The 22,141-nt window shown below is 48.6% G+C and overlaps 1 protein-coding gene across 1 annotated transcript; it reads left to right on the top strand.

Moving 5' to 3' along the window:
* The first annotated feature begins 710 nt into the window (after positions 1 to 710).
* On the top strand, positions 711 to 19,572 carry LRRC75B (leucine rich repeat containing 75B). The gene is made up of 4 exons (XM_051633806.1): positions 711 to 1,000; positions 5,457 to 5,585; positions 8,484 to 8,596; positions 17,942 to 19,572. The coding sequence occupies exons 1-4, from the start codon at positions 743 to 745 to the stop codon at positions 18,462 to 18,464; spliced, it is 1,023 nt and encodes a 340-aa protein (XP_051489766.1). The 5' UTR covers positions 711 to 742; the 3' UTR covers positions 18,465 to 19,572.
* The last annotated feature ends 2,569 nt before the right edge of the window (positions 19,573 to 22,141 follow it).

Genomic DNA, 22,141 nt, shown 5'->3' with positions numbered 1-22,141 from the left:
CTGCAACATCTCAGTGGTTGTAGATGGGATCCAGGATTTGTTTTTTACCATCCTGTTGGATAGCAGTGATTTTGTCTGAGGAAAAGCATGTGCTTAACTTGCTGTGCACTAAGGGAGGGAGGAACACACACAAGGAAAACACTTCTACCCACAGCAGGTAAGGGAAGGTGTCTGCATTGTACTATCAGCTGCACAGGACTGGTGGTGAGCAAAATTCCTGCCACTTTCTACATTCATATAAACACCTCCTCTGGGTTAAACAGAAAATTGTCAGAAAACACAGGCCACTGAAGCAGCCCCAGCGTGATGGCATGTTTTGAATTGCTATTATTCTCGACAACCTTTTCCAGTGTTCAAAGAGTTTTCCCAGCAAAAAAAAAAAAACCTCCCCAAAATGCCTGGATGCAAGGAACAATCCCGGCAGCATCCACTTCTTTGTCTGCTCCACCAAGCATCTCGCGGCAGAATAAACCCGGGAGGAAAAGGTGCCTCGGAGAGAAGATGCAGCGGCTGCCAAGCTGCTGGGGAGGCGAGTGCTGGGGCAGGGACTCGAGCAAATAAAATACCCCTGGGGCGCTGCTCCTCCGGGAGCGCTGAGAACCACCAGCCGGGAAGCCGGGGTGGAGCCGGCCGGGCGGGGCAGCCCGGACCACCCGCCTCCCCCAGCACCTCCCCCGGCCAACAACCCGGTGCCCACCCGGTCCGGAGCGCGGCGCAGCGGCATCGCGGCCGGACTGCGGCCATGGGCTCCCGGCTGAGCCGGCAGAGCAGCCTCGAGGAGGAGAGCACCGAGGAGCCCTGCGTCGGCAGGCTGGAGGGCGGCCGGGGCGACTTCCACCTCTCATCCCTGCTCCTCCACCCGCAGAAGCTGCCCGGGGTGCTGCGGAAAGCCTCGCCGGCGCCCTACGTGCGGCGGGTGGGGTGGCTGCGGGAGATCCAGGCCACCATCCGGGAGCACAAGCGGGAGCACGCCGTGCACATCCTCAGGCTGCTTAGGAAGGTAAATGCGGGACGGGATGGGAGCGGCGGGCAGGGCCGGCAACAAAGGGCTGTGCGCGGCGCAGGCGGGGCCGGCGGTGTGCGGCCGGGAGTCATAAGCCCCATCTCTTCGGCGGTGGCCGGGCTCTTTGTGCTGCCTTTTGCCGCTCCGTGCACCGGCGGTGCGGGAGCCGCCTCGCTCGGTTCCCGCCGCGGCACGCAGGAGCGGCGGCGGGAGGGGACACCCGCCCTGGCTCCTGCCACTGCCCCGTGTCCCCAGCCCGGCGAGGGGCACCTGGCCCGACTGCCGGCAGGCTGGGAGGGAGCTGTGCTGCACACGAGAAAAGGGGTGTCCAGCCTCAGCTGTCCCCCATCTACACCCCTCCATGCCAGCCCCTGCCTGTGCTCAGGATCGATGCCCCCAGAGAAAAGCCACTGTCATCCCACTGCCACCATATCCCATTACACCCACCCAGACAGGCTGGCCAAGATCTGTCTTATGGAGAATCGAAAATGGTTTCAGAGAAGACCTCTGGGCCAGTCTAGGTTGAGAGGGGAGATAAAGGGGTCAATGTTATCAGCAGGAGCTTGTTTGTCTGCCGCCATTCAAGGAACAGAAAAGCCAGCGTGCAGACAGTGTGGTGCCAAACTGATGTTGAGGACAGAGCCCTGTGCTGGAACAGAGCCACCCCCTCCATCGCTCAGTGCTAACCTCACTTTCCAGGCAAATTCAGCTCCCCCGAACTGGAGGCAACTCTGCAAGCAGTACAACTCTGCAATCTGCACAGGAGACAAATCCTCCTGCTGATTTGGCCATAAAGCACTATCAGTTCTTAGCCTATGTTTCTTTATTAGATAATGACCTACCCAAGACTGCGTCTTGGGAACATACTGAGTTTCTCACCACAGTGGCAAGTAACCTTTGGGTGTGAGCACATTGGGGCAGGGACTGGCTTGCTGGGATGCTGGTACAGCCACAGTGCCAGCTGCAGGGAGCTGCATTAACCACCCTGTCTCTGCTCTGAATGTCCTGAGTTTTACAACACGTCCAGCAGTGTTGTAAACTCAGGCCATCAGCAAGTTCCAGACTCATTAGTAACAATTTACAGGAGTAGAAATTAAATCACTATTTTTCCTGTCCACCACCTTAGCGTTCACACAAGGATTGTTACCAGCACCACAAACACTCTTCTTGCCACACACATAGACTGATAAACCCTCAGCAGAAAGCCTCTGTGTGCACACCAGTATGGCAGACAAGGGTTGAATACGATTTCAAAGACAGTTTTGGAAAGGCACTATTACAAGAAGCTTGTGAGGAAAAAGAGGCAACCACTCACTTCATGAACATGGTGATGTAAAATGAACAGACTTTTGTAGGCTATGCCAGAGGCCAGAACTATGGAATGTCATTTCCTATAGTGCTCAGCACCTCTCCTTCATACTGAAGCCTTGAAATTCCTCACAGACCTTGGAGGTCTCCAGAAGGTCCAACTGTGAACAGCCATGTTTTCAATGCTAAGTCACAGGGCCATCTGGAATGGAGGGCCACTTCTAAGCCCTCCTTTCAGTGCAGCCTGCCAGCTGCTTTCAGGCTCAGCTAAGCACCCAGCTTCCCCACATTTGCACTGAGAATTACCATATCTTGAACACTTGGATGTTGTCCACTGCCTTTCCAGCTCCCCTTGTTATTTCTTGTCCCCATCTCTGCCTCTCCATGTCAAAACAGTGACCCACTGTTCATCTGCTCATAACAGAGCAGGGGGACATGCATCCTGTAGTCACAGCACGGCCTTCATCTGCCAAGACAGGAACCCACCCAACATCACTCCAAAGCCTCTGCTTCGTTGTGTGCTCAGAGATTTCAGAGAGGGCTACACCACTAAAGCACACCACACCCTTCAACAACTAAACACAACTGGCAGCCAGTCTGGAGGCCTGTAATCAGAACCAGTCTTCCTCACATCTCTGATGTCGACTTCAAAGAGTACTTATAAATCATTCTTTTTTCTCATTTTCAGTTTCCCTTACTCAACTGAGTTCAGCCCTTAGCTTGGTCCCCTCACATCCACCCTTACACAGACTGGCTTACCTTGGCAGTAACACTGTCTCAGGAGTCACAGCTTAACGTGTCCCAGGCGAGGGTCTGTTTGTTACCTGTAAAAAGAGAGATACCTTGTTCATTCTAGTGGAAAGCAAGGATATTTAACACCATACCTCACACTGTGCCTTGGATCAGGCTGCAAACATCCCAAAGAAGGCAGAGCTGTATCTGCCAGGGGTTTCTGACCTGTGGTGTGCAGACCACAAAGGGCTGTGCACTGCTCTGAGGATGTTGGGAGGGTGTAATGGAGCAAAGCAAGCAAGCCAGCCAGAAGCATATCCATTAAGAGAGATGCAAGACCCAGTGTTCTAGAAAACTGCATGGAGAACTACTGCAAAGTACAGGTGTACACTCATGTACAGTTGCTTTGAGCAGGAACTCTGACAGCTCCACTGCACATCATCTCACCTGTCTTAGAAGTATTCTCCTGCAAAAGACAGACCAGCTTTTCTGCTCGTGTAAGCTGGCATCACTTAGTTGAAGACAGGGAAGACATCAGACTTACACCAGCAAAAAGTGTGGTACAATCTGCTTGTCCTGTGCTGAGACAATGGCCAACTGACATTTTTAAGATAACAGCACTAAGCCAACTGAATTGTTAAGACTTAAAATATTCTGCTGTCTGCAGCCACCTTCCAGGTGGTACAAAATTTTCCAAGAAATGAGAGAGAGGGAAAGGAACAATTAAGAAACCAGAAAGCGCCCCTGGGCTACGAATTTGGGTGCTATCAACATGGAAGTGAATATTTACAGCTATATTATTTATAAAACCCTTGCAGACAGGATTTATAATGGGAATACAAATGCATCTTAGTGGTACAGCTCCAGTGGGGGAGTTTAATTACTGCTGTGACATCCACTGCTGCATGCCCAGCCATGCCATCCTCTTGGCAGCATTCTTCATCTGTGCCTATTACAGTTGGTGTAGGAGGCTCCATTTCCCTGAAGCCTCATGGTTAAGGAAGACACTGGCACCATGCCTTGGTACACTCCTGGCCCACATCCAGCTGTGTCTGTGCTTGTCTGTCCTTCAGGAGCCACTGCTTGGGTTCCTTGGTTGCTTATGGGTAGGTATCATGTGTGTACACTCAGTGATGGGGTTGCAGAGAATTTTATTTATTCTCTCTTTCTCCACCAGACCTGTAGGCAGGGTCTTTGGTATTGCACTCTCTGCTCAATTCAAGTATATCCAGAGCAAGAGAGAGTGGATACAGCACTGGCTTTGATTGCTGCTTAGGGTTAAGATCCCACACCTCTGCCAGCTATGGCTCCATTCCTTGCTGGTGGTGTATGTGCATACATCCAGCTTTTTTTTTTTTTTTTCTTTTAAGCTCTCAGTGCATCTTTCACTGGATGGTGCCTGAAGCACACGTTCAGTGGAGCAGCATGAACATATGGGGCACCCATTTGCTTATTCATTTCTCCTGGCAGCAGCATACAGAATGGGCAAAGAGGACTTCTTTCCTCCCTAAGCTGAGCCCTCTTTGTCAACTGAATCAAACACAGCACTGTCCCTATTAGGGAGCTTTTTCTGTTCTACATTTCTACTCCCTGCCCTCAGGGTATTTTCATGTGAGCATGTGATCTCTCCTTTCTAGATGCTTCCTATTTTATTTTTTTCCCCCCCACCTTCTGATTGTAAGAGTTATGCCATATATAAGATCTTAGCTTTCCTCTTATCAAGAAACAGCCTAGTTCTTTGCAGTATCACCCATTCACCCCCTGGGGAGGCTTTTTGTTCCCAAGGATGCTGAGGTTTCTTCCAGCATGTCCAAAGGTGTCCCATATCCTGATCCCTGCAGGTAAGTTGTATGGACCACAACTGTTCAGCAAGCTCTAAGTGTACAGTTTACACACAAAAGGTTAGAAAAAGCTGAGAAACTCAAAGCACAGCTGAACTCATACTGATGGGCAGAACTGGCTGACTGGAAAGTCAGCCAGCCATTGTCTGGGCATATGGCAGTATCTAGGTACCTGCTAAGAGTCTGACTCTTGCAGAAAAGCTGAGATTGGTGAAGCAGGTTTAGAACCAGCTTTCCTGCTCAGCTCCTTCAGCAGATTCACACATGGAAGCTTGACAAAACTGTAAGTTTCTCTAGAGCTAATTCTCGCGGCTCCAGCCTGCCTGGAAATTTTATCAGTCTCACCTTCCTGTGGTCAGAGGAAACAAGGTGGTCAGTCCCCAGGCTGACTAGCTCAACTTAAAACCGCATCTCCTTCAGCTTTCTGGCCATCCATATCCCCCATTACAGTAGTGCTGGGTCAGACACAGATGCTTCACCTTTGTTGGATAGCTTCCTGTATTGAGCAACCAGCTGACAGCTCCTGATTGTAGTTCCATTAGAGCCCATCTATTTGACTATTTTTCTTGTAGGACCTGGGACTGGAAGGAACATTCCTCAATGAAGTTCTCTACAAAAACACGACTTTTCTCAACTTGGTGGATCCTATCTCCCATGACTTGCTGATGAGCCTTGCTAGAGATCTGCAGTGTCCCAAAAAGGTGAACCCTTCACTTAGTTCAATGGACATTTTGCAACATAGCACTGATGCAAAGAGAGTGCTAATGGCGTGACTGGTGCTGGGTGGTGCTCTGCAGTCCTTCAGGACCAGCCAGTGTATGCCCTTGGAGAGACAGCATATAGAATGTCGTGCAAATTTTTGTAGAAGACAGTTAAAACTACTGCAGAACATGAATGGAGCTGGAGGAGGGAGTGGCTATGTGCACAGAAGCAAATGATTTATTTTTTGCACCAACAGTAAACTTGGTGACAGGGTACAGGCCAGATAAAAATACAAAGCAGATGATGGTGCCATATTTACTGGTATGCCCCAGGGGTTCAAAGCAGCCGGTATACAGGCTGCAGAGGGGAACTGAGATCTCTGAACCTCTGCCCAGGCTGGTGCCTCTGCAGGAGAACAAGAGACCCTTTCCCCAATCTAACTGCCTTAACCTGGCATTACTCTTCTTCTATAACCTCCCCGATCTGAGTAATGAATGCTGCTAAAGGAATATATTGCAACTAAGGGTTCAAGAAGCAAATGTATTAGGTGCACAGTATCCCTGCACTGCTCTAGCACTTGCCTTTGGAGAATGAGGAGAGCAGAGACAAAGAAATGCAAAGCTGAGTGCAGACAAACACGACAGTCCCACTGCAACATCAACATCTACTTCTTTTACACTTTACCACCACAAACACTTGGATTTGCAATACATCTATTTGCTCATCAGGCTTGGCAGGTGTCATATTTACCTTATAAGGAGAGCAAAAGAGAATTTATTTATTAAAAGAGGGGTATTGAGTACACAGGGCTCAGAGCAAACAGCAGCACCCTGGGGACTTCAGTGAATGCCTGGTGTAGATTAGTGACATTTCTGTTCTGCCATCTCCTGAGGCTAAGAACAATTAACCAGTCAGGTCTCAGTACCCAAACTCCATTTAGCCAAAGTTTAATTATCATTCAGCTGCAACATGGCTTGAAAAAATATTATTTTCAGGTAATTTTTGTAAAAGTTTTCTAAACATCTAAAAAGGAAGGGAGTAGGTTACAGTACCTCTTAACCTTACTTCACTTGGCCTCATCTCCAGCTGTTCTATCAGACCATCTCCAACACTGACATCTGTAGCATTGCATAGATTTTCCCCTTTCCTAAGGAAGATGTTGAGTACCTGAGCTGCCCCTCAAAGCCAGGAGTTTAATTAAGGGGTTGGAGGGACACAGCACCAGCACCCTTCCCAGCACAAACCCCTGTCCAACCCTGGCTGAGCATCTGGTGGGTGTTAACTGCATTACAAGCCAGTAGGCTGAGTGCAATTCCCAGTATGTCTGGGGAAATTAAATCAGTGGGGACATGGGAAGAAACAGGAGGATAATTCTCAGCTGTGAGCCAACAAATGCTTACAAAACATTGTGCCAGCTTCTGTGCCAAAGGCTGGTGTGCAAGTGCACTCACTTGGAAAGGTTTGCTGCTACAGGTGACAGCAGGGTGCCAGTTGCAGCCTTGCCAGCACAGTAGTAAGTCTACAACAGGGCACATAAGCCAAATGCAAGGACCAGTCCCTGGAAGGTTCCTAGGGGAGCTGGGACAGGGATCAGGGGGTGGTCAGTTGAGAACTGAGGCTGGGATCCCCCTCCATTTGGCACAGCAGACTGGCCACATGCTGGCAGAGCATCCCTGGGGAGTTCAGCTGATTCACTAACTGCTTAGGGAAGCCACAGTGCAGATATTGGCCCACAGCACTTCCACCACTTGCAATAAAGAATAAATTAGCATATTCCTCGACAGCTTTACTATGTGTTTACATATCAAATCCCTAAATGCACATGTTGCACCACAGCTGGAAGACTGAGGAATGGGAATGCTGATGTCTGTCAGCATATGGAAAACAGGATAGAGAGGGCAGACATCCCAGCCTTCAGCAGCTGCCATTTGCTACTCTGTTCCACCAGAGGAAGAGAGGTGCTGTTCAAAGTCATGGCAATAGGGAGGATGAGCAAAAATAAACTCAGGAAAGTGGCAACCACCTTGGTGCCATCTTTTCCTCGTGAGTCACTGCAGGGGACTGAAGGAACTGCTGGCATTGAAAAGCTCCCAAAATCAAAACGGCAGGAGCAGAATGGATTGCAAGGAAGTAGGGTGGAGTATGGGGAACATGAGTATGGAATTCCGTGCCCTGGCATCATCCTGCACACAACCCAATGTCACTAAGCACATCTCTTCCAGTGAGAAGCAGCTGGGGGATGGGGTGAGGGTGCTGCTGCTGAACTTTCCAGATGAGGGGAGCAGATGATTAGTCCAAAAACAGTATGCAGTTAGAATTTGGGAAGCATGGCAACAAGGTAATTGATAGAAACGTAGTATAGTCCTGGAACACAATGAATTGGCACCTTGTCTGCACAGCTGGGGCCAGTGCTGCTGAGGATACAGCAGTCAGGAGCCAAGACACCCATGCTGTTCCCACACTGGGCTTTTATAAAGCAGAGATCTTTTGAAGAAAAGAGCACAGGGGGTCCCTGCACAGAGCCCATCTCACACTGTCAGCCACAGCTGCCTTCCCAGCTTAGACCAGAACCCCCTTCCACAGCTTTAGATAATAACCCCCTCTTCTGAGTTCTACTTGCTCCTTCTGGGCTGTGAAACTGTAGCCCCGCCCTAGGCAGGAACATGCTGGCTGGACTGGAGTCCTTCCTGGCAGTGCAGAGCTATTCCTCCTCCTCCACCCCAAGAGGAGATGGCATGTGGCACAGAGGCATCTCAAGCCTTCACACCATTCCTCTTTCATCCTTTTTCTCTTCTTCCACTACTACCCGTGACCCTTTTCCATCTTCCTCAGTCCTCCCCCTTGCTTCCTGTTCTGCTGTGGTGCACACAGAGGCTAAGCTGTCCCTTTGCTTTCAGGAATATGACCCCTGGAAATCCTCAGACAGAATCTGCAGGCAGCTGATTTACCACCTAACCCCCCACTCAAAACGGCACCGGCACAGCATGCCTCGGAGGAAGTCCCAAGTGTGGTAAGCAGCCCGTTGGGGACAGCGTGCATGGGCATGGAGAGGGATCTGCCAGGAGAAATCGTGCTGTAGCCAAGCACCATCCCAGTCTGTCACTACTGCCCTTCTCAGGGAAAGGCAGGGCTGAAAACCTGCATGGCAGCCACTGCTCAATCTTAGAAAACCTCAGCCAAATGGCACAGGGTCAGTGCCAGTGCCCCGCTCCCAGATCTGGTTTGTTATTCACTCCTTTTGATGTAGTCTTACAGTTCCTCAGCCTCTCCCAGATGCACTAAAATGAATCCCACTTGCAGCCAGCCCTCTCAGCAGGGCTTGCAGGGTGTCTGGCCCTAGGAGCATGGCCAAAGCTGGCAGGCTTGCAAATAAATGTACACACCCACGTGCCAAGCTGAGCTGGTCCGCAGCTCTGCATCTTGCTTTGTCCTTGTTTATCCCAGTAAAACTTCTCTGCCTGTGGCAGAAGGTCTCTCATTACAAAGCACTACCACAAGCTGATCACCCCATTTAGAAGGAACCACTTTGGGTGGCTGGCAGAGGTGACCTTCCTTACTTACCTCCTACTTCTCTGCAGGACCAGGCAAGAGACCCAATATGATGCAAAGCCTTATGGACAGAGAACTCAACTCAAGGCACAGACAGCTACCAGATGGCAGCTGCCTTCCACTACTACCAGCATATTCAGACACTCACACTTGTTCTTTCCTTGACACTTGCTGGTTTTTCTAACCAGATAAAGAGCAATCCCTGCTTCTCTAAAATCCACCCCTTCTCTTGTCATTTTCTTCAAGCAAAGCCTGTTCCTGTGACACAGATCACCAATACTGAAGAAAAGACAGAGAAGTGGCTAAGAAAACAGAAGCTCATGTCAGACCCACTAGCTTCACAGGAATAAATGCAGGATTGCTAAGAGATATAGAATTGGAAGCACTGTGAAAATGGCCTTGGACTTTCCTGAGACTTACAGAGTCTTTGATGCATGTGCCTGCAACTTAAAATTACCCACAGGAACTGATATTTCTATTGTACTTTTCACTCCGATTCAGAAGCAGATCCCAGTGCATCTTAAGTAATAAAATCCCTAATACCATGATTTCCAGGCCACCTGCCTCTGATACCTGTGGCCCCCACCTTGCAACTGAATCTGAGCACCATGTGAGTCTCAGTGCTCTCGCCCCCAGCACCAGGGCAGGACTGCTCATGTGGGTGGGAACCACAGCACAGAACAGGCGAGGCACCAGAGCTGAGTGATCTTTTTCCACACCCACTCAGTTAAATGACATTTTCCCTATGGGATCCTGCAAAATGCTGGAGATGCAGGATATATAGAGCATGTTTGACCTCATCCCCATCCCCTCCCAAGATAGAGAGGCGTAAAGATACAAGGTGCTGAGAAAGGGAGAGCTGGTGGCCGTCTCTGTCCCTTTCCAAGCTCTCTTTTGCTGAAACCCAGCCTCATTCTGGTTTTCCAAGTGAAAAAATCCCTCCCTAATGCTACTAACTCAATCCTCTGCCTCCAATATTCCTGTCTGCAGGCAGGATTCCTTCTCCAGTTGGACTCCAGGCTGGACAGTCCAACTGAAGGTGTCCCCTCTGACTGTACAGCCTGGGGAGAGCAGAGGACTGCCTGCTGTGAACTAATCACTAACACCACAGAGAGGAGGTCTGTGGCTAGAGGCCACAGAGCCCAGATCCCACAAGCAGGGAGAAGGCAACCAGACAATGTATGATGGAGAGAAATATAGGTCTAAAATGGGCAGTTCTGCCTGGCAGCCAGGCCCAGCTGCAAGGTGTTGCATAAGGCACAAAATATTTTTCATTAAATATTAAACAGCAGAGCTTCCTCTCTTAAGACTGGAGAGAAGCTGGTTTGCGGCAAAAGGCACCTGCAGATTTGGCCTCCAAGGCTGCTGCAAGAAAAAGAATGTTGCCAGTATCAGGAAGGCAAGAAATAGCTGCTTTACTTGGAGATTGCAGGGCCTAATTTTGTGCAGCCAGGCTGTTCTTACCTGATCTGAATTCTCCACTTCCCTCTGTCTGCTAGTGGGAATATTTTACTATATCTCTGAACCCTTGGCTTGTATCCTTCCTGCCATCAGGGTCCCATAAAAAGCATGGGTGTAGCAGCAATACTTTGAAGGCATTTCTAAAATCTAGAAGGGATTTGAGACAACAGGGAAGAATCAGTGCATGCAGAAACTGAATTCTCCTCTTGCTTTTGCAGTCTCCTGGGCTTTGGCTTCTGGCTTTTACAAAGCTGATGCAGAACCCCCTTGTTCTCTTGTGAAATGTGATTTCTGCTTTCTGACAGCATGTCAGATAGGTCCAGGAGATAATTAACAAGTCCAACCACACAGAGAGCTTAAGACTATCTGCCAGGTTTTAATCATGTTTGGGCTGTTACGGAGATGTGGTATGGGAGAGGGAAAGAACCCTCAATGCTGGAGCTGGATCACACATCAGGTGTTCCTCCCCACTGCCAAATAGCAAACCAGTGGGTCAGAAACAGACTGACTAGTTATGTCCCCAGCTGCTCTCAGTGGGCCCCAAAACATCCAGCATGTACAAACGTGAGCCACCCATGAACTTATAAAGCTGAAAGGATAAGACACCTTTCTTCAAGCACTCCTGTTTCTATACACAGCAATGCCAGGACATCAGGAACTGTAAACTCTATTAAGAGCCAATCATACTTACACTAAGCAAGAACAGTCTTATGCTATTCATGCTATAGAGCCCAAACAGGTAAGTACTTAATATTCAAATAGGCCAAGTCAGCAAAGCATCAAACATGAAAGCTCCAGGTACAGATATGTTCCTCCAGAACCACAAGCCTGCTCCCCACTGCTGGTACTGCAGTCAAAAGGCTGTGGATTATAACTGAGCTGTCTTGGCAAAGCCCTATCAGAGAACCTTATGTATCTACTTGCATCAACCCCAGAGCTGGCTACTACAGGGTAACTACTACCTTTCTTGAGTTCAAATGATCAAACCTGAAACCACAAAAGATGAGGAAAGTAAACAGAGTGATCTTTACAAGCAGGGTGTTGTGGCACAGAAAAAAAACCTCAGATTTTTCACAGTGACTGGTCCTGGAAGAACAAAAGCAATTGTGTGCACACAGTTAATAACTCTCAAACCACATGCACCTGCACTTTCCTTCTCACAAGTCTCACCCCAGTTTTACTTATCTCATCAGAGAAGTGAAGCATCTTGGCTAATCCAAAGCTGGGTGGAGAACAGAGTATCCCTTTTGGGCTCATTGCTCTGTTTCTCAGAAGTTCATGTGCGTTGCTCAGACATTGAAGCATTAGATACACTTTTTAAATGCCATGAAAGCACTTGTGTCTAGAAGACTGTGAAGAAACAGCTCTAAAGGGCTTCTAATCTTTGGGTTGTCTTTACTTTTTTCCCTTGAAAACATCACTCAGGGTTGCAGATGACAGGTCTGGCAGATTAGATCCTAGCCTTCACATGGCATGAGGTGAATATTAACTAGAGCTTCATGTCACCCTTAAGCAACAGCTTAAATAGACACCATCATTCCTGCTTTAGAGAAAGGAAGCCAAGTTAGAGAGTACCAGTCAGTTAACCAAAGCCACATGGCAACAGTCATATGGGAACACAGGAACTGCCCCACACAATATTTTCAAGAAGCTGCTGCTCATGAAGATGCCAGCTGGACAGACATGAGCTGGTGAATAAACTGTGGAAATAGGCAAAAACTGTCTCCTCCCTTTATCTAACAGTGCAGGGTTCCCAGCAGCATCAAGAAGCAGGTGCACATGCAAAGGCTGTTGGAGGTAGTAAAAAGGGTCATCCCACAGCTTGACACTGTCCAATCACAGATCAGAAGGAAAATGTCCAAGACAGGCAGGAGAAGCACGACACTTTGACAGAGATAGACAATGAGTGAAATAATGGAGGCTAGGTGGCAGATGGTAGTTAAAAGGAATCAGCAGAGACCTTGTAACCTTTTTATCTTTTACACAACTGAAGAACTCACAAGGACATAGGCTGATACGTGACACCCACAGCGAGTATTCCCTGCTGTGCTAGGATAGACCTAAATAATGAGGGGAAACAACCACAGGTCTTTGATGGATCAAGTGGCAGCAAGAGGAAGAGTAAGGGTTCACAGCTCTCTTGATCACACCTTCAAGGACAGAGTGAAGGGGACAGCAGAGCCAGGAGGAGAGGCACTTGGCTGCATCATCACCTATAGGTAACCACGTCCCACCCCACTTGAAGAGGGAGGGTGACAGGAGAAATGCCACATTTGCACTCCCTTCTCTCCCCACAGTTGATTAAAAGAACTCAGGTGCAAGGATGGAGATGCAGCTGAGGGACTTCTAATTAAAGTGGCTTGTTTGTGCAGGGCCCAGTCCCAGAACACCTGGGGCCAGGTTAGTATAGGTCACTACTTTTGAAGTATCTCTTCTTCCCTTTTTCATGTCTCACTAGAGGCACATGAAGCCAGCCCTGCACAGCAGCACTCTGTGCCACAGGGAAGCAAAGCAAGCAGATTATGCTAAGCAGGCAATTGAAAAGCCCTAAGTCCATCCTCTAAATCACTGCTTGAAGCAGAGAAGCCATCCAGACATGGCTGTCACTCAGTTCTATGCAAGGAAGAGCAGCCAAGAGACACTCAGCTGATTTGCCACTACTGGCAGCACCTGTTAATGAAGGAGGGGATGCACAGTGATGGGAGTCTCTGCCATCAGAAACATTTTACATTTGGAGGCAAATTAAATTAAAAAATAAGGAGGTGGATGGGAAGAAAGCTGGTAATTCCCCAGAGAGACAGGCAGAGACTAGTGGGCATCCTTCATTACCAAAATCCTATGTGACTCTTAACATTCCCTTTCAGCCTCTCTCCATAGCATGGTAACAAGGAAATGAGCCTGGGTCTCCAGGAACCTGAACATTCTTGGGCTGAACAAGCTCCTCCAAACTCCACAAAGCTAACGAGGTCAAGCACCATTGAGGCTGTTGCAGGTCCCACCAGAGCAACGAGAAACCACTGCACCTCTTCCCTGCAGCCACCAAAAAAATTAGCTGATGAGCAAGAAGTTTAAGGCATTCAGTGATAATAAAAAACATGTGCTGAGCCCGCAGTGGACTCAAAGAAAGACGTGGAAGCATTCCTTACTGGATGCTGCACCTAGCTCCAGGCAGGCAGTAGAGGACAGACTGCTGAGTGCCCTTGCTTCTTGCTCAAAGTTTTACACTATTTCTCTCCTGCAGCCACTTCTCCAGCTTCTGCAGCAGTGGGGCTTTTTTTCCTCTCTAAGCCTGCTGCAGGTGGTACAAACACAGTCTGCTTCCCTGCATCCAGGATGCAGATCCTTGTTAGATGCAAATCCCCACAATTATAAATCCACATACACAGCACCAGTTGCAGTAGCATTCGGTTAATCCAGCTTCTAGTGCTTTGCAGTCCTCTGTCCACAGATCCCATGGGCATCAAGAGCCATGTTGCTAAGTAGCTGTTTTGTCTCACACAAAGAAAAAAAGCTTCTGCAGCTGAAGCAATCTTTAAGCTGATTTGACTTGCAGAAATGAGGGGATAACAGATGACCCATTTCCCTGGAAATAACCCTGGCATGTTTTCAGCTGCTGCACAAGTGTCTGAGAGCTTGGGGTCCAGTGCTCTCCACTCCAAGAGAAAGAGAGCTTAGCAGAGCTCCAAAAAAAATACCAAGCAGATATATTTACCTTTAAAGTAAGAGAGGAGTAGTCAGCTATTCTGTGCCCTGCCCCAAAGATGGTGTTTAGTTGCACCTCTTGGAGCTGTACAGAACATCAAGGAGGCAAGGAGGAGAGCTGCCAAGGTTCAAAGCATGCACAGGATGTCAGGTCTCATGCTTCAGCACTTACCAGAGAGCTGAGGGCCTGGCTGCAGCATTAGGGGCTATATCCACTAAGGCAAGGCTTCTATAGACACATCCCTGCAAGAGGCATTTTCACAGGCAAGAGAACTACTTAAACACAGGAGAAGCCCACAGTGCTGAGACAGGAGACCCAGAGTCACCCTGGCAGGTACAGCAATGAGGGCAAAAGGAAGCAGCAGGAAGCACAAGAAAGAAAAACAAGCCAGTAAAGGAGGGAGGGCCCTGGCACAGGACAGGAGACAGTAGGATTTAAGCACATTCAGTCAGAAGCAGTCCAGTCTGGAGAATCAATTATGGGAAGATAATTTGTCTTCTTAAGGCCCCTCCTCAGGGTATTGGCTAGTTGCTGGGGAGAGCAGCAGAAGGTACTTGTTCTGGTCAGAGCACGATCCATGACTTACTACTGCAGTGCCTGCAGGGCAGTCAACAGGAGGGGAGGCTTAGCAGGCAGAGACAGACAAGCACATTGCTTTTGTGCTTCTGACACTTCCCCTCACTTATCAGCTGTCTGCACTCAAAGCCAAGTCACTCAAAAGGGGATTCCAAGAGACATTCAAACTTGCCCCTTGTCAAGAAAGTTGCTGTTGCAGTCACAGCAGGACAAACGGCACCTGAATGCTGAGGCCCGGCAGAGGGAGCAGTGCTGGCTCAGACATGCCCTCCAGTGGTCCCCACTCCAGCTTGGTTCCATCCCAAACTGGAAGCATTAAGGCTTGTTTCTTGTAACTTTACAATAGGAAGGTCACAGGAGGCTCTGCACAGACTCAAGATAAGGTCTGGGGCCAGGGAGGTGTCCCTGTGTTTCTATTCCCTTTCCCTTCTCAGCCCTCCCCAGGATCTGCCATAGGTTGACAGCACTGAAAAAGAAGATTTCCAGAAACCACAAGCTGCATTTGCACAAAACAGGAAATGAAGTCATTACAGGCTTGCTTCTATGCCTCTTTATTCTGTATTCCCCACACTCCCAAAAAGTCCTATTCTAAACCAATACAGGCCAGGGAAGGCTTCTGTTTCACCTCTTGAATCAGCCTGTTCTTTGTACAGGGGACTGTTTCCTCTTTTTACACTCAAGATTGATTTCTCCCATCTTAACCTGACCAAAATGAGTGCACTCCTCAAATGTGCATTGGTTTTGCTCGTACAAGTATTGAATCAAATGTTCAGATAAAATACCTAGCACAAGCAAAGGAAGTGCAGGAGACTGCACAAGGGAGACCTGAAACTTGCGGCTTCAAGCCCAGTCAGGGCAGTCCCTGACAGATTTTATAAAGGTTGAGCTCTCTTGTGTGGTAGATTGTGCTACACAACTGCTAGTGGTTGGTGACAAACTATAAAAAAAATACAAAGAACGACACATTGTTTTTCCAGGAGAGCTCAAGAAATACAGCTCTCAGGCAGTCTGAGTTGATAGCAAGTATCCCTTGAATTACCAGGAAAAAGAAGGCTATCCCAGTGCCACCCAGATTGCAGAATGCACAGTTCACAAATGCAACTATTGCAGCAGTTGAGAAAACAATCTCTGCTACGAGCAATATGATTATTCTTCACAATCCTGTCTCTAGGGCCCTGATATTGGAGCAAATCTTTGAGTGAAGGCCCTCTGGAGAACTCACTTGTCTGCTTTCAGACCAGTTATAATTCATCAGTACATCAGTGTCTGCTGTTCAACAGTACAGACAAGCACTACTCTCCTTATCCCTTCTGTGATCCACTGAGGAATAGTCTAGGTGATGTAGTTTAAACATTTAGTAAGTAATACATGAGGCTCTTTTAAACCTTTAAGTCTGAATGTAAGTTAGCCCATGCTGTTACTACCTCTCTACTATAAGAGCTCGTAAGCTCAAACGCACACTCGCAGGTGCAGCCTCAGCTGTGCACAGTGCACTCCCACAAGAAGCACAAGGACACACAGAAGAAGCCTGAACAAAGGGCTGCTAAACCCAGAGCAGGAATCTGTGGGCTTCAGAATCAACCAGGCAGGCCATGAGGTCTTTCCACCTCACGCTCCTACAAGGAATCACAGCTACAGGTTTCCCAGTCTTGACTGTACCCATGGAGGGCTGCTGCTTGCACTGATGTACATTTATTCACTTGTATTACCACATGCTCATGGAGGGTTATTGAGTTTCCAAAATGCACACGTAAAGCAAAGCTACAGAGGCAATATCACACCCTCTCCACAACTGCAGAAGGGCCTGGCAACACTGGGGCTGATAGGGGCATTCTCACCTGCCACGGGAGATCCTGTGGTGCTGCAGCCTCCTCCGAGGAAATTGCATGTCCCCATGTACCCACACTGCTTTCAGGGACTGGCTGTGCCACAGGTGTTCAGGATGCTACAGAAAGCCAGATAGGAAGATTGGGGACCTTCGTATTGGTGGTTAATTCTTAACCCACCCTGCTCCTCCCAAGCTCAAAAAGGAACTTCTAGACCCACTGAGCAGATGACTACAGGAGGTCATACTAGGGCTCCTATATCCTTAAAGCTAATGTGTCCAAAAGGACAGTAAGACTAGTATCATTTAAGGTACTAGGTTTTCCTGCTTTATACCAACACACACTTTTACTTGATCTTGCAACATATCCCCATCAGCTACTACAGCCCCCACAACTCCAGCTTCTCACAGTACTCTCACAAACCCACAGTCCATCATACAAGCCATCTCCCTTTGCAAACCCAACAGCCCCATAGCACAGCTTTGCCTGCTGTACAGCTTACCTACCTCCTCCTCACTCCACTTGCCAGGCAGACAGCAGAAGAAATGGCCGAAACTCTCTCTCTCTCGATTTCTTTTAGCACCCTTATGCCCTCCCCGCCTTCTCACAGCTGAAGCAGATCTCAGATGATCTGCTGACCACAGAGACCCAAATAGGCAGCAACTGGTGCTGCTTACTGACTAAGGGCTGCTTAGGAAGGCTTTTAAAGGGACATGCAGTAAATCCACTCCTGGAGTGCAGTCTGCCTGTAGATTGTTTCCCTGATAAAATACCCATTTCTCAGCTTTTTAACACTGCTGTCCTCTGCAGTACCTCAGCAGCACAGTCTGCTTGCAAAAGACCTTGCCACTCACCTGGAGAGGTGGCACACAAACAGCCCCACATAGTCCAAACTACTGCACTTGAAAAGTTTTCTTGCCTTGGTTAGTTTTGCTTTCCATGCACATACAGACAAACCCTTTGAAATGTGCTAACGGAAGACACTTTAGCATCCTATGTTTAGCCAGTTCTGGCAAAGTTTATGTGGAGTGCTGAGAATATACAGAAAAGCCCCAAGACCAAGTCTGCCCAGAAGCATAGTGCAAACCTTGTGCTTGTTTCCCAAATGAGCTCCATTAACCCTTTGCTTAACATTCTAGCCCATGTTCTTAATGAGTTCTCCCCCTGTCCAAACTTGGAAGACAGATGGAGGACAGCAGTCCCCTTAATGATTTCTCTCTCTACCCCTTTCCATCATTAGCCTGAAGACCAGCCTGCAGAAGAAAGTGTGCCAGGACTCCATGGATTTGTCAGGGATTCCTCTGACCATGAGGGATATCCACCGCATGGCCTACTACCTGCAGAACAATGGGGACCACCTCACCTCTGTGGACCTGAGCTTCACCGAGCTGAATGATGACATGGTACGCCTGCTGCTGCCCTTCCTCTGGGCACTACCCAAGCTCACACACCTGTCCCTCAATGGCAACCGACTGACGCGGGCAACCATGAAGGAGCTGACTGACACCATGAAGGACATGAACAAGTTTCCTTGCCTGGCCTGGGTTGACCTTGGCAACAACGTGGATGTCTCCTCCATGCCACAGCCGCTGCTGGTGGGCCTGCGCAAGCGCCTCAGCCAGCAGACCACGCTGCCTACCATCTATGAGGCGCTCGACTGCGACTCGGAGATCTCCAGCGGGCACGAGGGCAGCCAGCCAGAGGACGAAGCAGAAGAGAACACCCCACCACGTGCTTTCTCTCAGCAGGGCTGTGAGAGGTGACTGGACAACAGGCTGATGCTGGCATACTGAAGCCTCCCCAAGGAGAAGTCTTGAGTAAAAACATCAAGCAGAGGGCCAGCTTTACCATCTTCCTTTGGCTCTTTTATCTCGCCTTCCCTGACATCTCCCCCAACACTTGCAGTGAGACAAAAGCCTGTCATCTCCACACAACATGCTCCACTCCCTCCCCTCACTACCAAACCCATTGCCCATGTTCCAGAGAGGAACCAGTGACTTACAGTGAACCTGGTCCCCAGGCAGGGTCTCACTGGAAGATGGGAAAAGACCTGTCGGAGTCAAGAATATCCTCCAGCAGCCATTGGGTTGAGGGAATTGGATGGGGGGCACCTAAAACAGAAACAGGCTTGTAGTTTTCTTCCTTTTCCCACGCACCTTGGAAACCTTGGGACCTGCAGCCTTGAGTGTGGAAGGAGGTACCCCAAGAGCCTAGCTGCTGTAGAGCTTAGTGGAAGGGCTCAGAGACCAGAGCTGGAGCCCAGCAGTGTGTCTCCCTCTTGTGTCTGGCTCCTTTTGTTTTGTTTTTTTCCTATTGTGTGTTTTGTATTAACATCTGAACAAAGGGACCTGGTCAGAGACCATTGGATTGCATAGGCTGGGGCGGATACAAGGCTTGGAACTGCAGCATCAGGATATTTGCTGTGTGACCGGGGTGAGAGGGAGGGGAAGGAGGTATGTGTTGGTGGGAGCATGGGGGATGGGATGAGTTTGGATGGGATGGGAGGAGGGGGGAGGAGTGGGAGAGGGAACAGTCTTGTGGTTTAGCAGGATTGGTTTCAAAAACTGTGCTTTGGTACTAAAATTACAAGTTTCAAGTGAAATGGAGGAAAAGCAGACAGCTAAGCGCTTAACTGTGGCGCTAGAGGAGCAAGCAGTGAGTGTGCCAGAGGTGGGCACTTCCCACACTAAAGCACAAAGCTTTGGCTCCTCATGGCACATCACATACCTCGTAATAGACAGGACATGAGAAGCTTCATCACCATTTCCAATGCTGTCCAAAACTCAAACCACTGATGCAATATTTCTAGTGTTTTCCACCTTGCTCTATGTAAACATAATAAACAGTTCTCTTGGACATAAGCATGAAGCACTAATGGAGTCTCAGTATCTGGGTTGTTCACAAGTGGAGCCAGCAGCCCAGACACTGGAAGGGTAGGGACCAAGAGTCCCCATGCAGTGCCTGAGCAGTGTGGGAGAGGACCAGCACATACCATTCACATTGGTGAGAGAGGTTCATTCCCCTAAGCAAAGTGAAAACATGGGTGTTCATTTGTAGCAGTCTGCTGCCCTTCGTCTTGCACTGTGCTCATACAAAAACTGATCAGGCTTTAGCTGATTAGCCAAGTCCTCTCAATTATCTCTCTCCCCACAGGAATTCAGAGAGCAGATTAAGTTTTCGAAGAGTTAAAAGTTAATCAGACATATTAGAAACTCATATAAATCCTGGCCCTCCTTAATTAACAATGGTAACTTCATCTCAACACACATACAAGCAACTCTCATTACTAAGGCACAGAAATTCACATGAAATAGATAAACCTTTCATCCTCCTTGCTGATTTTACACATCACAAGAAGCAAACAGGTGATATTTATCAGGTGATTTACCCCCTTTGGATGAAGAATGCAAGGGCACTGGAAGGTAACAGTGTCTCTCAGCAACTGCCAAAAGCCCCAGGTAAATCCAGTCCTCTGGGTTTAGAGACACTGTCAGATGCTGCAAATGCTGGACCCAGTCCTGTTGGCACTCATCACAGAAGCAGGACCTCAGAACCTTCACATCGTTAGCTTGCAAACAAAAGTGGTGTAAAGTCTCTGTCCTGCTGACCAAAAGGAGCACAAAATAAACCAAGATAAAGCAAATACATCTAAGGCCAGGTGCTAGTTGCCCCATCCCAGTGGAGGTAGAAGAGAAAAGGCTCCGAGATAGCCATAATATGATGACTGGCCAGGAGGATGGGGAACAGGGAGTGCAGGTGTAGCCAGGCCCCAGCACAATCCAAGGTGGGAAGGGACTACGTGCACAGTTGTCACCCAAACCCACTGTTTAGCCCTTCTAGTGAATCTGGAGAAGTGAAATAATTTCTATGGCAAACACTGTATTTGGGGAGCATGAGATTATTTTGCAAAAGGCTCAAGTGGCCATTCCCATTATGGAGGAAGGGCCATGCTGCTTCCAGAAGTCACTGCCTGCCTCTCTTCTCACAGCTTATTTTTCTCTTCCTGCTGTGGTATCCTTTTGCTCCCCTGCTATGAGATAGATGATATTTTTTTCTTCTTTTTTTCCATACAAAATACCTTTCAGCAAAAATGAAAAGCATTTCAAATGTCAGGAAGATCTGCTTAAACTCTTACAGTCTAAGCAGAGCAGCATTGTGCCAAGAAGAAAACTCAGGCATGAAGCATTTAAATGAAGACTTGGATCTGTGTGGTGAGTCAGTGGCATATCTAGATAGAGGGAGAAGGGGTGCTGAGCATTCAGTCTTTGGCTCTCAGCTCCATCTCTGTAAGGCTCTGCATCAAGGCATCATCACAGCTTTTCCATAATAGTGGCAGCCCCCCAAAATAAGGCAAGACCCCCATCATGCAGCACAGCACTGATGCAGCTCTTCCCTGCAGAGCCCCTGGCCCATGGATCCCAGGGAGGATCCACACAGCCCATTTCCAGCCCTTCTGAAAGTTCTGGATTTGGTCTGAGCTGTGCTAATCAGCAGGATGAAGACGAGATATTCAACCCCTTGCAAAGGAATTTTGTGCTAATCACTGGCAATGCTTGGCAGCCAATTAGCAGCTCCAGGAGCTGGAGATAAAGCAGGGCTTGACAGACTGGTTCAGCTGAGCAGCTGTGGGATCCATGTTTATGCCTCCATATGCACTTGGTTGCTTTGCCATAGAAACTTCCCCATGGAAAACTGGTTGTGAATAAATAAATGCAAATGCAAAATATGAGGTCGTGGCCTAGGAAACTGCCACTGTATCTTGGATGAACCCCAATGGGCTGCACCCTGGCTGTGGAGAAACCATCACAGCATGCCCAGCCATTCCCTGCCAGCTGCTGACTGCCTTGACAGGTGAAGGACTGCAGGAGCTCCGTGATGTGTATCCAGCTTGAGCTGTGAAGCATCCCAGTGCCTCCCTACAGATGAGATGCAGGCCAAATACAGAGGAGGCTATTTTCATAAAAATTGAGTTCACAAACCAGAGAGGATGAGACAACCCGAATGAGCCTTTCCTTACACTGAATGAGAAAGCTCAGGGCTCTGAAAGGGGATGAAAGGGATGAGCTGCTAATATAAGACTCCTCACTGATACCCAGAGGGAGCAGCTTTGTTATGCTCCTAATTCAGGGGATGCCTGCTCTGTAGTGAGCCTCTGTCTCCTGCTAGATAACACAGCAGGAGAGATGGATCCCTGTCACACTGAATACTCAGCACTGTACTTGCTGATGCAGGGCTGTAACCTCAGCTGCTTCAAACAGCACATACACCTCAGTGTCAAGACTCAAACACCAGGCTATCCCTATCATCTGCAGTTTCCCAGCCTCCCTCCATCTCTGTGCAGGCTGCAAATGTTTTAGCCTGGGACCTAATGTCATGTAGCAGAGCAGAAGGTACAGCTGCACAGGGTAGTATCACAGCCCCATTCCCCACCCCTGACCTC

This window comes from Apus apus, chromosome 16 (genome assembly GCF_020740795.1).
Source record: "Apus apus isolate bApuApu2 chromosome 16, bApuApu2.pri.cur, whole genome shotgun sequence".
Taxonomy (NCBI): domain Eukaryota; kingdom Metazoa; phylum Chordata; class Aves; order Apodiformes; family Apodidae; genus Apus; species Apus apus.
This window is presented reverse-complemented; position numbering and strand designations above follow the sequence as displayed.